Source organism: Carlito syrichta, unplaced genomic scaffold (assembly GCF_000164805.1).
Source record: "Carlito syrichta isolate Samal-C Ts95f unplaced genomic scaffold, Tarsius_syrichta-2.0.1 Scaffold311833, whole genome shotgun sequence".
Lineage (NCBI taxonomy): Eukaryota > Metazoa > Chordata > Mammalia > Primates > Tarsiidae > Carlito > Carlito syrichta.
In genome coordinates, this window is record NW_007255929.1 from 487,515 (window position 1) to 506,397 (window position 18,883).

Consider the following 18,883-nt stretch of genomic DNA (forward strand, 5'->3'; position numbering starts at 1 on the left):
ATCAAAGAAATGCAAATTAAAACCACACTGAGACACCACCTAACTCCAGTCAGGATGGCCATCATCACTAACTCAAAAAACAACAGATGCTGGAAACAATATAGAGAAAAGAGAGCACATCTACACTGTTGGTGGGATTGTACAACCTCTGTGGAAAACAGTGTGATGATTCCTAAAAGACCTAAAAATCAACCTTTCATATGACCTCACCATCCCCATTCTTGGAATAGACCCAGAGGAACTCAAATCACTCTATGAAAAAAGATGTACTTTGAACAGAGTGAAGTTGGCCTCAGGACAGAACGAAAGAGATGGCAGAATAAATGTATTCTTTTACCCAATTAAAAGACAAAGTTAAAAATTATCCCTTGGTTGGGAATGGTGGCTCAGCCTATAATCCCAGCACTTTGGGGGGCCAAGGCAAGAGGATTGCCTGAGCTCGGGGGTTCAAGACCAACCTGGGCAATTTGGTGAGACCTGATCTCTACAATAAGTCACAAAATTTAGCCAGGCGTGGTGGTATGCATCTGTAGTTCCAGCTGATGTGGAAGGATCACCTAAGCCCAGCAAGTTGAGGCTCTGGTGGCCATGAGTGTGCCACTGCACTCCAGCCTGGGTGATAGAGTGAGACTCCAACACACACACACACACACACACACACACACACACACACACACATTATCCCTTGATGACCTTGGAGCCCACAAGGAAGAACTTGCATAATATCATAAGCTTAAAAGTATATAAACACAAGATCGGTTTGCTTAATTTAAGAGCTCTTCATCATATTAAAATTAAAAGGAATTTCATAGAAGCAATTATATAAGATTATGAGTTATTACAAATTTTTTTCTGAAGTCATCAGAATCAATAAAGAATTGTTCAGATTTAAACTTTTTGAAAAAGCCGGTTCGAGACCCGCCTGGGCAACGAGACATCATCTCTACAATAAATCAAAAAATCAGCCGGGCGTGGTAGCACGTGCCTGTAATTCCGGCTACTCGGAAGGGTGACACGGAAGGATCGCCGGAGCCCAGCAGGCAAGACTGCGGTGGCCGGGAGCAGCCACTGCACTCCAGTCTGGGCGACCGAGTGAGACTCCAACTCAAAAAAAGAAAGAAAGAAAGAAAAGGCCGGGCACAATGACTCATGCCTGTAATGTCTGCAGTTTTGGAGGCAGAGGCTAGAGGATTGCCTGAGCCCAGGGGTTTGAGATCAACCTGGGCAACTTGGCGAGACCTCATCTCTACAATAAATAAAAAAACTAGCTGGGCACAGTGGCACATGCCTATAGTTCCAGCTACTTGGAAGGCTGAAGCAAAAGGATCACCTGACGCCAGCAGGTAGAGGCTGCGGTGGCTGTGAGTGTGCCACTGAGTCCAGTCTGGGCAACAGAGTCTCTGATTCAAAATAAATTAGATAGATAGATTGATTGATTGATAGATTGATAGATTGACTTAATTTTCTTGAAAAGATATTTATAACCTGCTTTGTTCCAGGAAGGATTTAAGGCAGGTAAGTCTCCTGAATTAATATACATTTTAATCCCTCAGTTTTGTTTTGTTTTTTTTGAATTGGAGTCTCACTCTGTCACCCAGACTGGAGTGCAGTGGCCGCTCCTGGCCACCGCAGCCTCGACCTGCTGGGCTCCGGCGATCCTTCCGCCTCAGCCTTCCGAGTAGCTGGAATTACAGGCGCGTGCTACCACGCCTGACTAATTTTTTGATTTTATTGTAGAGATGAGGTCTCATCTGCCCAGGCAGGTCTCAAACCCGTGGGTTCAGGCAATCCACTCGCCTCAGCCTCCCAAAGGCGCGGGATTACAGGCTGAGCCACTGAGCCCGGCAATACCTCAGTTTTAAAACAGGAATTTTTCACTTCTGTCTTATTCCTGCCAAAAGTTTAGCATCTGAATCTAATTATGAGAAAATATCAGATAAACCCATAATCATTCCAAAAAACAAGTGGCCTGTACTCTTCAGAAAATGCCAATGTCATGAAAGAAAAAGAAGGCCTGAGACACTGCTCCAGAATAAAAGAGATTACAGGGACGTGAACACTGGTCACAACAAGTGATCTGAAATTTCACTATAAGGAATGTTACCCACCTGGGCAAGCGAGACCTCATCTCTACAATAAATCAAGGAATGTTACTGGAACAACTGGGAAAAAATACAAGTGAGGTTTATAGATTAGCTATAATAGTATCAGTATTCATTTCCTGTGTTTAATAGACTGTGTCTATGTAAGATGATGCTCTTGTGCTTTTGTGTGGGAATGGGAAGGAGAGAGGGCATGGGTACATATGATAACATGTGAACACCTGGAGGGATACCAGGCAAAAGGTGTATGGGAATTACTTATCCTTTTCTTGTAGCATTTCTCTACAAAATACAAAGAAAAGACAAAGCAGGAATTTATTTATTTTGAGTCAGAGTCTCGCTCTGTTGCCCAGACTTGAGTACTGTGGCACAATCATGCTACTGCAGCCTCAATCTGCTAAACTCAGGTGATCCTTCTGCCTCCGCCTTCCAAGCAGTTGGAACTACAGGTGCATGCCACCACACCCAGTTAATTTTTTTTGATTCATTGTAGAGATAAGATCTTGCCAAGTTGCCCGGGTTGGTCTCAAACCCCTGGGCTCAGGCAATCCTCTCGCCTCCACCAATCCTCTCGCCTCCACCAATCCTCTCGCCTCCACCTTCAAAGTGCTGGGATTACAGGTGTGAGCCACTTCTTAATAAGGTTTAGATACAGTAAATGACAGCTGTGGTGATTCTCCCTTATTCCTCTTATGATCTGGTGGACAGTGCAGCCTACTGAAGGGGACCCACAGACTCATAGGGTTACTCTGAACAAGAGTGAAGTGTCACCTGCAAGGCAAAAATGTGCAGTGACTGTTCCAGCACCCACTGCTAGGCAGAGAGCACTGTGCTCAGATGGACAGTGAAGTAGAAAGCCCTCAAGTATCTTCACCTGTGCAATCACAGAGTCAGGCTCAAGAACCAGGAGTCAGTACACATCAGTTTGATTGTTTGCTTTGACTACTACACGGCAGCAACCTATTATTATTCCTGTTTTGCAAAAGAAAACATAAAACCAAAGATGCACAAATGTAGAAGTATTTTGCTTAAGCCGTCCAATGAGCATGCTGTATAGGTGAAATTATCCCCCAATTCATCAATCTCTAGTTTATTACTTTAGGTATTGAGTTTATCATCAACAGAGAAGTTCTTGTTCTTCCCACATTTCATGTCTGTCTCTCTAGTGCTTCACTTAGGCTCCCATGAGGCCACTGTGAGCACCGGGCCATACCTACTCCTAGATACTTAAGAGAGTGGCCAGAGAGTTTCTTCTGTGTTTTTTTTTTTTTTAAGTGCAGGGGAGGCTGGGTGGAGGGGCTCATGCCTGTCATCCCAGCATTTTGAGACACTGAGGTGGGAGGATCGCTTGGGACCACAAGTTCAATACAGCCTGGGCAATATAGCAAGACCTTATCTCCACAAAAAATAAAAATAAAAAAATGAGCTGGGCATGGTGGCACATGTCTGTAGTCCCCGCTACTTGGAAGGCTGGGGAGAAAGGATCACTTGAGCCCAGGAGGTCAAGGCTGTGATGAGTCGTGATCCTGCCACTGCATTCCAGCTTGGACAATAGAATGAGACCCCAACTCAAAAAATTTAGTTAAAGAAAAAGTGCAGGGGAACACAACACCATCAAAGACTATTTACTAGTGAATTAAACATGAAAGCCGAGGCCCCATAGGGCCAGTTCTTCTCCATTTCAGATTGTAAAAGGAAGGTGAGTCACAATTATTTGTAAGATTGATGAAAGCAGGTTCCAAGGACCAACGAACCTTGGTCAAAAAAATGTTCCCTGTATGGTCCTCCGGAAATTCTTCCTGCACCAAATGCCTTCAATAAAAATAATAATTTTAAAAATTCTGTTCATCTGTGTTATCTTAAACTGTGTAAATTTTCAAAGATCTCATCATTAAGCTGTAAATGATGAAGACATTTGATTTGTTCTCAAACTTGAGGACAAACCCTTTGGGTTTCCTTTTCTAAAGTAGCTTAAATTCAATAGCTGTATTACATACCAAAGAGGCAGAACGCTTTGTTCTAAAGCGCAGTTGCTGATCAAAGGACTCTGAAAGTTCCTGTATATTGGAATGGGATCTTCCTTTTGATTCCAGTGGCTCCTTGAATGATGCATCCCCTGAATGTTTTCTGTAATTCTGCATGTAAGTACGACGTCGGAATTCCTGGTCCTCATGAGAATGCCTTCTGGGAAGGCCATCCGGTGGTGTCATTTTGGGATGCACAGGAAGCTGGGAATACAAAAAAACTGTATAATCAAAGAGACTGTACAGTATTAGCACAGAGGCAGGATGTCTATAAACTACTAACTAAACAAATTGCATGTTGAACTGACATTTTATCTTCTTGATCTGTAAGACCTTCAACAAAGAGGCAGCAGAGTCAACTGGTTAAAACATTAAATAAACATCCCAAGACTAGTTTTGTTGCTTGCTACTCCACAATTACAATGAGGTAGGAGTCTCTCGGCAAAAGCAAAAATGCAGAGCCAAAAGTTAGGAAAAAGAAAATATGTTTCTTCTTGTTCTTATATAAGTTGCTTTACTTCTCATTTTTATAAGTTACCCTACTTCTTGTTTTTATGTAAGTTACTTCCCGGTTCCTTTTACTCTTTTCATGGGCTTTTCACTTGGGTGGGCTACATGTTTAAACTTTTGGAGTAATCCAATCAGGATGATGATCTTGTAAGCCAATCAACAAATAGGACATGCAAATGAAATAATAAGTAAAACAATCAGTGTGTAACATGTAATGCTAACTGCAGCCTTGAGCTACAAAATATCCAATCAGATGAATAATGCCAAACTACAAACTTCTAAGGGAGACAAAGAGGTTACAATGTAAAGAAATAACATATAAGGCAATACCTCCCTGTGTTCCACTGAACTGGTGCTGGCACAAATAAACACTGTTTCCTGGCAAAGTTGTCTCAGTGTCCCATCTCTCTCCATAAAGATTCCCGCTACACTAAAATAAAACACTCCAAGACTTGAATTGATATTTAAAAATAAATTCCAAAATGATTTTTTTCAATTTCAATGAAGCCCCAATTGTTAAAGAAATAATACGAATGAGTATTTTTACAGGGAGAAAGAATTTCTAAGCAAAAGAGCAATGGAAAAAGTCATAAGGAAAAAAATAACTACATAACAATAAAGCTGATGTGTATCAAAAGCAATATAAACAAAATTAAACCATAGACCAAAAACTTTTTTTTTTTTTTTTTTTGAGTTGGAGTCTCACTCCATCGCCCAGACTGGAGTGTAGTGGCATGCTCACAGCCACCCCAGTGTAGACCAGCAGGGCTCAGGCGATCCTTCCACCTCAGCCTTCTGAGTAGCCATAACTATACAAGCGCTATCACACCCAGCTAATTTTTAAATTTATTGTAGAGATGAGGTCTCGCCAAGTTGCTCAGACTGTTCTCCAACCCGTGGGCTCAGGCAATCCCCTCACCTTGGCCTCCCAAAGTGCTGGGATTATAGGATTGGGCCACAGTGCCCAGCCCAAAAGCCTTTTTAAAAATTTGCTACATATAACTAATGTTTAATAAACATCCGAAGATCAGATGTAGTGGTCCATGCCTGTAACTCCAGCACTTTGGAAGGTACTGAGGTGGGAAGATTGCTTGAGAGTAGCAGGTTGAGACCAACCTGGGCAACATAGCAAGACCGCATCTCTACAAAAATATAAAACCAAAAAAATTATAACAATAAAAATAAATAAATACACACCACATATATAAATAAGTCATATAATATCAGTCATTAAAATCACAATTGAAAAAGAGTGGAGAACAAACTGTTTAGAGAAGCCAAACTTCTTGAAAGAATTATGACATTTGCCCTCTCAATTTCCTTCACTCCCAACCCACTCCAATCTAGCTTTTGCACCCACAACTAATCTTGGACAGGATATTGGTCTCCATGTTACCAAACTGCATGCGCTTGTGTGTCTTTATCTTAATTGTTCTATGGCATTCAACTCAATTGCCCATTTAACCCTTCTCTAAACACTCTTTTTCCTTATCTTCTACTGAAATGAGCTAAATCAGTTAATGAAATCAAATTGCTAGCAAAATAAATAGTATCAACCTGCTTACTCCATTTTGATTAAAACTCACTTTAGTTACCTGCCTGACCTAAGAATCAATGACTATGATGACTATGTGTGATTACAGTAATGTTCCCATGACCGCAGACCCCCAGCTTTGTCTCCTTTGGGCAGGTCGTGCTGACCATTTCCTGCTGACTGTTAAAAAACTTCTTAGCCATAAGTTCCATGTAATTGTATGCTTTTTTTTTTTAACTGAAATCAAATGTTATGCTTTGCAAAACCCCATTGTTACATTTTCATATTTTGTTCTTATATTCTGTTAGTGATCTCACCAAGGTAACTCCATTGTATAACAATTCTTCTTCCTTGTCTCTATGTAACTACCTTAAACTATATTTTAATGGCAGAACTCCAGGGACTTTCTGGGCACTGACTATACCTAGGCCAAGTTGTTAGTTAATAGTATGGTCACTAAGTTGCTACGTAGCCAATACTACACATTTTACCATAAAAGCTTGTCACAAACTGCATCAATTTGTCAAGAGTTTTTCCTGGCATTTGCCTGCTCTTGACCCATGCATTAATAAAAAAACAAAAAAAACAAAAAAAAACCTCATAATTAATTAAATGCAGCTTGCTGGCGTGACTTCTTCTCGCTTAGTCATTACACTACCATTGCACCCTCTTGCTTGCCCTTTGATCTTTCTGCCACTGAGATTTAGACATTTTTGCTCACTTCTTTCTTCTAATTAGCTCATAATTGTTGGAGTTCCTCAAGGTTCTAGACCAGTCTTCCTTCCCTACCTTCCCTTGTCACTTTACACTGTCTCCCTAAATATCTCAGCCCTGGGCTTCAATTTCTAGCTATCATTTGATTCCCCAATGTCTCTGAGCATCCAGCCCTTTCAACTTCTCCTCTTAGTGTCCTAAGGGCACCCAACCTGACTTGGTCACCTCTGAACTCATCATCTCTCATCTTTTTCTTCCAGGTTCCCCTACCTTGGAAGGTGGCACCACTATTCACCTGGTTACTCAGGTCAGTACTTCAGGGGCTGCCCTCCACATCTAATCACCACAAAGTCAGCAGATTCTACCTCTCAAGTATCTCTCAGAACTATCTACTTCTTTCCAGCACCACTATTGCTACCCTAGTCCAAGTCACAATTATTTGGGGGGGGTTCCCTGTATCATCCAGATTGGAGTACAGTGGCACCATCATGGTTTACCACAGCCTCAATCCTCTAGGCTCACGCCATCCTTCCGTCTCAGACTCATGAATCATGAATATCTGGGACTACAGATATGGACCACCTTGCCTGAAAATTTTTAAATTTCTTTGTAGAGACAGGGTCTCACTATGTTCCCCAGGCTGGTCACGAACTGCTGGGCTCAAGGGATCATCCCACTTTGGCCTCTCAAGGTGCTGGAATTACAGATGTGAGCCACCATGCCCAGCCCACCATTATCTTTTACCCAGATTACAACCATAGCCTCCTGATAGGGAATATCCTGTATCTACTTCCCCCTCCCTTTATTTAATTGCTCCCACAGCAGCCAGAATGGTTAAAGCAACAGCAAACTCATACCTGCTCACACCTTTTCATTCTGTCCCTCAGCTTGCACCTCCTCACCCTGTCAGTGACACAAGCCTTGCTAGTCATTGGTCACTGCCTCCAGTTCACTTGCTCCTGCACAGAGCAGGTGCTGACAGGGGCGGTCCTCCCTGCCTGCGACCTCACCTCACCCTACCATTTCACCCCCTGAATGGCTAATCATCCTTCATTCACAGAAGAAACTGCATTTCCTCAGAAAGTCTTCCTACCCCTCTGATTGGTTCAGGTCTCTATTGATGCTCTTCTGGGATCTCATTCTTCTCTGTGACAATTATCACAACTGTAATCAATAATCTGGGTAAGTTTGTTCAATGTCTGTCTTCTCCCCTAGACTGTGTATTCCATCACATCAATGGCTCTGTCTTACTCTCTTCCAGTACCCAGCACTTTGCCTTGTTCATGTCATGAGTTCATGAAATTTGTATTGAATGAAGGAATATACAGTGTAAAAAATGAAAGAAAAGGAAATATAAAAATGGTTTTTAAAAGTTTATTCTTATTAATAGTAAAAGATAATGTAAAATAACACAAAATTTTACCTTTCAGGTTAAAAAAAGTTTGTTTTTATAATAATATCAACACTGTCAAGAGTACAGGAAGATAGGAAATATCATCTCTTACTGGTGGAATTATAAATGTGTAGAGCCTTACTAGAAAGTCTTTGGCAATATGTGTCAAGAAGCTTAAACTATCTCCCTCCTTAATTCACCCATTTTATGGGCTGATTTGTGTCCCCTCAAAATTCATATACTGAAGTCCTAACTTCCAGTAGCTCAGAATATGGCTGCATTTGACAATAGGGCCTTTAAAGAGGTGATTAAGTTAAAATGAGCTCTTTATGGTGGACCTTAATCCAACCTGACTGGTGTCTCATAAGAGGAAATGTGAACACACAGAATGACACCAGAGATGCTTACTCACAAAAGAAAGATCATGGAAGGTCACTGTAAGATGGCAGTCATCTGCAATTAACAGAGAGAGGTCTCAGAAGAAACCTTAATCTCAGTTTTCCCAGCCCCCAGAACTGTAAGAAAATAAATATCTGTTGTTTAAGCCATTCAGTCTGTGGTATTTTGTTATGGCAGCCCTCACAAACTAATACACGTCTCTAAACTTACTTTCAAACAATAATCAAATCTTTAAAGGTTTGTAAATCTACTAAGATGGCTAAGGTCCATCTGTAAATTAGTCCATCTACGGTAGGTCAGTCATGGTACTAGGTGTTGCAGATAAGGTGGGGAGCAGAACAGGTAGTGTCCCCATCTCTAAACTCACATCTGCATGGGAGATAGACATTAACAAATAGGGCACATGCCCACATCCTTGGCTCAGTGCTACAGAAAGAAAGCTCAAGGCATGGTGAAAGGGTAGAACAGGGTAAAACTATGTATATTGCAGGAGAAGCAGGGGAAAGTTTTATGGATACGTGATGATTGAACTAGAAACTGAAGGAGGAGCAGTTTAATTAGAGCCCAGGGAATGCATTTCTGCCTGAAGATGGCACCATATGGGCAGAGGCGCTCCCTGGTGTGAAAGGAACTCCCTGGTGAGCCAGGGATGCGGAGAGCCAGAGAAGAGCCAGAAGGACTGCGATGAGGTGACATTCAAGAATTTCAATCACAAGATGGGCAATGTTAAGACATCTCAAACTTCTATCAAGGGTTTTCTCTTGATGTACTATTGTTTCCTCCCTTCTCCTTTTTAGTGTTTTCTTAGTTATCTACAGTGACCACATATTATCAGGAAAAAGAAAAATACTAGTAATACTTTAAAATTTGAGACTGGAAGCAAAATGGGATGTCTGTACAAACATTCTTCCATTGAGGAGACTAAAAAGAATGGCAAGAGTTTGTATCACAACATAAATAAGGCGTATACTTAATATCTCCTCATATCAGATAGGTTTTCCAGTTGGCCTCTTTGCTTTGGTGTGTGACTTTGTGAGGAACGGGCTTAAAAGAGAATGATAATTGGTTGCAAGGAGAAGTTCCCCCTTTTAAAAATGTTTACTTGCTATCCAAGCTCTATTTTGGAGTTTTATATACCCTTCTAAGGTTATTACTCTCAAAAAGACATGAAACAGTGTCCTAAATGTCTTAAAATACTTCACTCAACTATCTCCCACACTGTGAATGGAATCTCGTTCTTAGATCAGAATCTTCTCACCCTCTGAGCTCACCCTGGGTCCCTGGGCTACAGTGTGCAGTGGGTACTAATGGCAGATGCAATGACTGCCCACTGCACCCACCCTTATGGCAGAAGAGTGCACGCAACAGCACAGCTGTTTCCTGTAAGTCATAGGTTCTTATTTAAAAAGAAATTGGCTTTTAGGGCAGTGAAACTCTTCTATATGCTGCTTGCTATAGTAGTGGATACATGCCATTATACATCTGCACAAACCCATAAAATGTACAACATCAACAGTAAACATTAATGTCCCTATGAACTTTAGGTGATAATGATGTGTCACTGCAGGTTCATCAATTGTAACAAACATATCACTCTAGCCAGGAATGTTAATAGTGGGGGAGGCTGTGCATGCCGGGGGGGCCGGGGGAGATCTCTGTACCTTCTGCTCAATATTGCTTTGAACCTAAAAACTGCTCCAAAAAAAGAAAGTCTATTTTTTTAAGTGCCAATAAAATTAAAAGGAATGGAGGAGGGTTAGTTACATAATGTCTTCACCTCAAGCGCTCAACTCCTTGATCTTCTTTGTTTTGGCTTAAATTGCTATCACCTGCAGACCTTTCCTTCCTGCCCTTAAGTAAATGGTTAACAGCAAAGAGAGACACACTGGTAGAAAGATCCAGGTGCTGGGATAGTAAGGCCCATATTGAGTCTCTGTGCAGGGTATGTACCAGGCACCCTGGGGGGACTATGTCCTTGCTTGCTAACCTTAAAGTAAATCTTACAGGAGAGTGTTTCTTTCCCTTTCTCAGATGAGGAAAGTGAATCTTAGTAAGGCTAAGTTTTGCCTAAGAGTTACGTGACTAGTGACTTTACTAGAGAGATAAAGTGACATGCCTAAGCATGTGACATCTGGTTCCTGGATTAGCAACCCTAAATTCTTTATCTTCAACAAGAGAAACAACATTCGATTCCTACGTGAAACTGCCTGTAAATGTGACTTTTAACAATGTATCAGTTGTAACTGAGTTATGTTACAAAAGTATCTGTAGGTCTTTAGGAATTTGTAAAAAAGAATTTTGTGTGAGGAACATTTCATAATGTAGTCTAAAGTTATCGTCAGAGACTATAAATGAGTAAGCTAGCTATACACAGAAACAGCATAAGGAAAAACAAGCATTCAAAGTGTTCAACTGCAAAAATTTAGAAAGAATAAAGGTGAGCTTGATACTATGCATTGGACATGCTCTTGGAAAGACAAAGAATGTTTAAATTATTATTTTTTTATTTTTTAATTGGAAATGAGCAAACCCTGCTTTGTCACACTATGATACAAAACATCAATGCAAAACTGTCACTAACACCCTATCATCAGCTATAAAATAGCTCAAACGAAAGAGAGTTATCAGAAGAAACTTCTTGGAGTTTATGACATTTCATATCTCAGGCACTTGGAATCTTTTCCCAGGGCACAATTCAAGGACTTGTTTCACTCATTCAGAAGTTACCAGACTAAGCCCATCTAAACCACATGTCACTGAGATCATAATCCCAAATGACATTAAATTCAGTCTTGCTATAATAGTGTTTTCCATACTAGTTCTCTACTATCCAGTGATTATCAACCTTTGTATGAACGTTTATTAGTCAGCTTGGGCTGCCCTAACAAAGTACAATAGACTAGTTCGCTTAAACAAAAGAAATTTGTTTCTCATGGTCCTGAAGGCTGAAAAGTCCAAGATCTAGGTTCTGGCTAATTTGGTTCTTGGTGAGGGCTCTCTTCCTGGCTTGCAAACAGCTACTTTCTTACTGTGTCTTCACAGGACCTCTTCTTTGTGTGGGGGAGAGAAACAGAGCAAGTTATCTGATGGCTCTTCTTCTAAGAGTATTAACCCCATCAGATTAGAACCTCACCCTTCATGAGGCAAAAAGACACCAACTTATAAACAGGACCTAAGGCTATGCCAAGTAAGGGTTAAGTCATGCACACCTATACAGGTACTTAAAGAATAAACTGTGTTTTAACTACCACAGGGTCTTTCTTTTTCTCTAGCAGCTAAACAAGCACTGGCCTCAAGATAAGCAATATTAAAACAATTGCAACATCCAGTTCACAGACGCTGACTAACTGGACCCCTGTCTGCTAGCCATAACCACAGCTTCGATTGGACAAGAAACTGATTTCAATAACTTTCTCCTAATTAGAGGCCACTGACCATGAACTGGTTCTGGCTGGTTTACAAAGGCTGTACACTTGGATGACTTCATGTCCTGAAAAGACCTTTTGACATATAGTCCTAATTGGAATATATTTAAATGTGAAGTCTCCACCCCAAAGTGAACATGGGTTGTATGTTCCATACATGTTTATCCTATACGCATGTGTCAGGATGACCTTCATGAATATTCATAGCTCCTCCTGTGATCTTTTAATATGTGTACTTAGCCAACCCTTTCAGCATAAAGCTCCTCCTTCGAAGTGCATCTCTGGTCTTGCCCAAGGGCATGCTTCCAGCCTGCAAGATGGCCACTTTGCTGGGTGTAACCCTCCATGATAAATAAAGTCAGACCTGGCATGGTGGTTCACACCTGTAATCCCAGCACTTTAGGAGGCCAAGGCAGGAGGATCACTTGAGCCCAGGAGTTCAAGACCAGCCTAGGCAGCATAGCAAGACCTCATTTTTACAAAAATAATCAAAAAAAATTAGCCAGGCATGGTGGCATGTGCCTGTATTCCCAGCTGAGGTGAGAGGATCACCTGAGCCCAGGAGGTTAAGATTGTGGTGAACTGGGATCGTGTCACTGCAATGCAGTCTGGGCGACAGAGTGAGACCCCCAACTCAAAAAAGAAAGAAAGAAGGAAGGAAGGAAGGAAGGAAGGAAGGAAGGAAGGAAGGAAGGAAGGAAGGAAAGAAGGAAAGAAAGAAAGAAAGAAAGAAGGAAAAGGAAAAGAAGGAAAAGGAAAGAAAAAGAAATAAAGTTGCCTCTCCTTTTCTAAATGTATAAATTTTGTGTGTGTGTGTTTTTAAGTTAACAGGTACCAGGCACTGTCCCATGCATAGATTGGGACATAGATTACCCATATGTACATAGATTACCCATTAAATCTTCATGACACCCTCATGGGGCACATACAACTATCAATCCCTTTTACACATGAGGAATTTGAGGCCAGGAGAGGTCAGGCAGCTTGCTCAGAATGGGAGGCTAGCTCAGAGCCCCAGTGCCTAGCCACTCCATTCTGCTGCCTTTCTGGCAACTCCTGCACCCTCACCTCTGGGAGAAGAGAGAAAAGTCCACAAAACATTATGTTAAAAGTTCCCCTAGAGAGTTATCTCTGGTGCCTGAAACTCTGTCGTTAGTTTCATTTCTTTGGATTACGGAATTGCCTCCTGTTAAAATTAAATACAAATGTAATCTGAATTACAAATAGCCACTGCTAATCATGAAATTCTATGGTACCCATTCTCACCCTTAGGGGATTTGTGAGAAATCCCCTAAGGACACTTTGCCTTACCCTCCCTGTGGTGAGGTACTTTAAGAACAAGACTGTAGTCATCCTCAAGTAGATCAAAGATAAAAATTAGAATTAAAAAATGTATTTTACTACTTTAAATTGAGAATATAGAGAAAGATATAAAATAGGGAAAGGAGATCTTTTTAAAAAAGAAAAAACCTTGGGTGTAGAGAGGTAGAGGCTTATTCTGTTTCCACTCAAATGAGATCACGTGGGCAAACACACATGGTGCCTACCCTGGAGCACAGAAGCCCTGGAAAGATCCATCTGAATTTACAAAAGCTCGGGTCAGTGAGCCGAGTTCCTCCTCAGAGAGAGCATTTGGCACGATCCTACCTTCCACTGGGCCCAGACTATATACAGAACAACATTAAGAGAACTGTGTAAAGCTAGAGGGGCCAATGACTAGAAAGTGGAATAGACCAAAGTATGAAAAAAATGCATCTCTAATGAGCAGAATAAATAAATAGGAAAACTGTCTTATATCAGTTTTGTATTCATGTGATGTTGGAGAGAAAAGGCAGATCATTCAATAACAAGAGATGTTTTGTACAAGGACAAGACAAGAAAGTCAGATTTTTAAAATTCACTTTAAATCAGCAATCGCAGATTATAATGAGTCTGAACAAAAAGTGAATTCTACAAGAAGGCCCGGTGGGGTGTGGTGGCTCATGCCTGTAATCCCGGCACTTTGAGAGGCCAAGGCAGGAGGCTTGCTTGAGCCCAGGGGTTTGAGACCATCCTGGGCAACATAGCAAGCCCTTGTCTCAACAACAACAACAACAAAATCAAAAAATGAGCCAGGCATGGTGGCATGCGCCTATAGTCTCAGTTACTTGGGAGGCTGAGACTGGGAGGTCAAGCCTGTTGTGAGCCATGGTCATGTCACTGCACTCCAACCTGGGTGACAGAGTGAGACCTGAGTCAAAAAGGAAGAAGGAAGGAGGAAGAGAAGAAAACCTAAGCTTTACCCTTTATCGTACCTCATTTTTCCTGCCAAATTTGTATTCGCCACTAGACTGAGCGTTCCACAAGCACAGGGACCATGAATTTTACCCTATAATCCTTGCACAGAGCCTGGCTCATAGTAGGTATTCAATAAATGTGTTAAATGAATTAGTGCTCCATCACTATGGTTTTGTGTGAATCATTAGGCTGATGAAGACATATTAGAAACCATGTCCAAAGTCAGACATAGTGGCTCTCACCTGTAATGGCAACACTCTCAGAAGCAGAGGTGAGAGGGCTACCTGAGTTCAGAGGTTTGAGACCAGCCTGGGCATCTTGGCAAGACCTCATCTCTACTAAAAAAAAAAAAAAAAAAAAAAATAGCCAGGTGTGGTGCACACACTTGTGTTTCAGCTACTTGGAAGGCAGAGGCAGAAGGATTACCTAAGCCCAGAAAGTCCAGCCTACAGTAACCATGAGCATGTCACTGCTCTCCAGCCTGGGCAATAGAGTGAGACTTCAACTCAAAAAAATTAAAAGGTTCAGTGGAACAGGCATGGTGACTCACGCCTGTAATCTCAGCACTTAGGGAGGCCGAGGCAAGAGGACTGCTTGAGCCTAGATGTTTGAGACCAACCTGGACAACATAGCCAGGTCTCATCTTTACAAAAAAGTTTTTTAAATGAGCTGGGCATGGTGGGAGGCGGAAGCAGAAGGAACACCTGAGCTCAGGAAGTTGAAGTTGTGGTGAGCCATGATCATGCCACCACACTCCAGCCTTGGCGACAGAGTGAGACCCTGACTCAAAATGAAAAAGGAAAGAAAGGAACAAAGGAAAGAAGGAAGGGAGGGAGGGAGGGTGGGAGGGAGGGGAAAGAGAAAGAAAGAAACCACATTCAAAATAGGCATAAGGAGAGGAAGCTCTTCTCTTTCTAGGCATGTCACATTTATAGATGTAGATTATTCATAGGTTGAAAGAGAGAAGCCCTGAGATTAGAAACTGCTGGGAGAGAAGAAAAAAAGATAAGAATAAGAGTAAGCTTTACTTTTTCAGTTATTTTCATTGAGCTAAAAGCAAAGCACAAAACTGCAAAACAGAATTGTTCTCGTATCTCCAAAGTAAGAAAAATTGGGGCACATTTTAGAAACAGGAAAAGGCAAGTATACAAGTGGGCATTTACTTATAATTTTATGGCATTATGTAAGCAGAGAATGAAGAATTAGACGCTCTCACTATTCTCTAGGACTCTGGCCACATCGCCACCTCTGGGTCCTCCGATCTATATACTATGCTTCATGTTTGTCCATTCTACTCAGATTTTTAAATTTTTTTTAAAACTCAGTCATTGTTATTCCATGTTTTGTCTCCCTGAATAAACACATGCTTTCTGCACATTTGTCTAATAATTATGGAATCCGTTGTTGACTCACAGAATCCAAATAAGCTAATTCAGGCAAATACCAGAGGCAGGGATGAGCAGAAAAACATGCCACAAGGACACTGCTTAGGAATGTTAAACACAATAAATGTTGTCAGTCCCCCATAGTTTAAGGCAAAGGATGTTTCAACCTAAAAGTGAATTCTCCAAAGAGGGTGGATTATCTCAGTTTTAAAAGCCTCATAAATGCTAAAGTTTATTTTAGAAATTCTATTTGTAAACCATGTTTCTTTCATTGTTTTCATATTTCCTGTAGCTCCAAAAGAGCTAATGTAATAAATAGTAAATCACAGTTTTTTTCTCTTCGTGTATGACTCGTTCTCACGTCTAGAAACATACTCCTGGTTCACACAATCTGGCTACCTCTCTCGGTGAGGAACGTGAGAGGTTAAAATGGGAGGGAATAAGTATGTGTTACTTTATAACAGAACATGGAAAATGAGTGGGATAAGGATTCCTGGTGATCATCCAACCCAACCTCCCTTCTTTTTCACTTAAGGAACTCGAAGTAATGAAACCTGCCCTTTGTCCCTGCGTATACATTTGGCGAGGAGAAATATTTGTATCTCACAGAAGTCTCATTCCTCAGACATGCTGATCACCAGGAGTGAAAGAGGTTGCCTTACACACTCTAATACACTTCACAGACATTCTGCATCTGGGAAGCCTGGAGCTAAAAATAAAATCAAATAAATTTACCCTAAAACTTACTTTGTTCTGGGGTTCGCAGAAGCAGGGGTTGGGGAAGCAGCTGGCATTCTACATGATTTATAAAGGAGAAAAGCTATATTGACGGTTCGTAACTGTGAAGCAGAGGACATACATGTCTCCTGTGGAGTCTTCTAGCATCCCAGTTGAGCAGAAGAACTGAAGCCTGTATCTGCGGGAGTTGATACCTGGCCAGACCCGCCCACTTCCCTCTTGGGAGTTCTCCTGCTGGCAGCTTGCTCCCCATCCACTGGGTGCTCTGCCTTGTACTGGGGGAAATAGTGCCAAGGGCAGGAGAACTTTGGCTCCCTCTTCCATCAGGAAACCAAGCGGATTCCCTGAAGAATAAGTATGTCAAGTGTATCAAAGGTAGTGATTTGTTATGTGAAACCCTCGATTCCTTAGATGTCCACCAAGCAGTGGAGCTGTGTTCAGTCTTTTGTAAGCAAAGCACACGTCAATCCACAATGCCACACAGACTAAGTATAGCATCAAGTTTCTTTCCTTTGGCTTAAATTCTCTCACTCAGTGGTATTATCTCAAGCTTATCAGGAGCTCTGAATAGCTGCTAAACATATCTTAGATAACTAAAACTGAAGAAATCATTATCCATTAGATGAAAATCAGGTTCCTTGAGAGACTACATAATATAATAGAAGATTTTCATGGGTATAAAAAAAGGTTTGGAAGTACTGGTTTTATGAAATCTTACACCAAGCGAGTCTTCAAAAATTATCTAAGAGAAACCCCCTCCCCTATTCCAGCTCCACCCCCCCCAAACCTCCTTCCACCCCTTGGTTCCAAGACAGACTCACTGGGCAGGGCAGGGAGGTTTTCCTGTGAGGGGCGGCCAGTGGTCTGTGGCGTTCTCGGAGTCCTCTCTCATCTTCCTCTCTCAAGCTGTGACCCCAGAAGCTGCTCATCCATTTGGCAAAAGACACATCATCATCATCATCATCTTTATGCTCCATGTAAAGGTGATGCCAAATATTGAAGGCCTGTCCCTAAATCTGACAGAAGGAAATATCACCCAACAGGGCTGACAATGAGACCCAGGGTCTCCCCCAAAAGACAAAATGAAGCTGGTATTTTAAAATGGTCTCCGACAATGGCATCCTTAAAAGAGAAAGATTTACTAAACAACCACTTCATCATCAGGCAGCCTTGGGCAATGTCTATTTATAAATTGTGCAGCCCACATTCCCCTCCCCCTTGTCTTTTTAAATTGAGAGGCTTTCTAATCCTTCCATTGCTGGGGCTTGTGCCTCGCAGCCTAAGGGTGGGAAGCACAGTCCACTGCCTGGTTTTCCCTGTGCCTTGATGCCAATGGCATGTGATGGCATCTCTAGCTGTCAATGGTGATGGAGTATGACCCTCACAATATGCCTGTCAGCTCCAGGCTAGCTCTGAAATGGGGCCACATACAAGGAACAGACTGACCGCAGCTGGCAAGGTGGCCAGCTGTTGGCATGTCATATCAAGAGCTACATACTCCCCTAGCAAATCAAATTCATATTGATATAAAACCCAACTCCTGGGCCAAAGGGAGTCATTTTTTAAATGGCAAATTTTCTTATACATGTACAAATGTAAGTAATGTACAAGTAAACGTAAAATTTACAAATCACAAGTGCACAACTTGATCAATTTTTACACACATATATCCTGTGTTACCACCACCATGTTGGTGAAGACATAGAACATTTCCAGCACCCCAGTGGGCTCCCTTTATCCCCCTTCCAATCCATACCCCCTTCAAAATGTTACCATTCCTGACCTCTGTCATCACAGATGAATTCTGCCTGTTTTTGAACTTTCTTTCTATGGCATTACACAGTGTGTATTATCTTATGTCTTTTAACATTATGTCAGTGAGATTTATCCATGCTTTTGCAGTAACAGTAATTCATGCTGTGTACTGTTATGCTACATAAATATCTCACATTTTAAAAATTTTAGTCTGCTACTGATGGTCATTTTGGGTAGTTTCTAGTTGGGGCTATTATAAAATAAAGCTTCCGTGAAAATTATAGCCTCTGACTCCTAGTGGACATCTTTTTTCAAGGTAAAGAGAGCATTACATTTATGGAGCCAAGTACTTCACATATGCTAATTTCATTATAATAACGCTGTGACTAGGAGATTTGCATCACATTTTGTTGATGAGGAAGTTGAGATTCAAGTAGATCATCTCTTGCCAGGGTGAAATTAATACTAAGGGACAAAGCCAAGTTTGAAGCAAGGTATAACAAAGTTCATGCTCTTTCCACCATTTTGCTGTATTCCAAGAGACCTTTCAGAAATCTTGCACTTTCAAACAGGAATTCTTGGCTGTTTGCCATATGAAAATCCTTCCTTGTGCTGCAGAAAAGATAA

At 41.4% G+C, this 18,883-nt stretch overlaps 1 protein-coding gene across 3 annotated transcripts in view; it reads right to left on the minus strand.

Annotated features, from left to right (window-relative positions):
* The window catches only part of LNP1 (leukemia NUP98 fusion partner 1), a 47,385-nt gene that overhangs the window by 5,324 nt on the left and 23,178 nt on the right, over window positions 1-18,883 (minus strand). For 2 of the 3 annotated variants that reach the window (XM_008069153.2, XM_008069152.2), the window contains exons 1-2: window positions 17,323-17,614; window positions 4,100-4,330 (exon numbers count right to left, since the gene is read on the minus strand). In XM_008069153.2, coding sequence (XP_008067344.1) covers window positions 4,100-4,330; window positions 17,323-17,478 — 387 coding nt within the window. In that variant the 5' untranslated portion in view covers window positions 17,479-17,614. Of the gene's footprint in view, window positions 1-4,099; window positions 4,331-17,322; window positions 17,615-18,883 lie in introns of those variants that run through there. The other variant, XM_021718112.1, reaches the window with a different exon arrangement.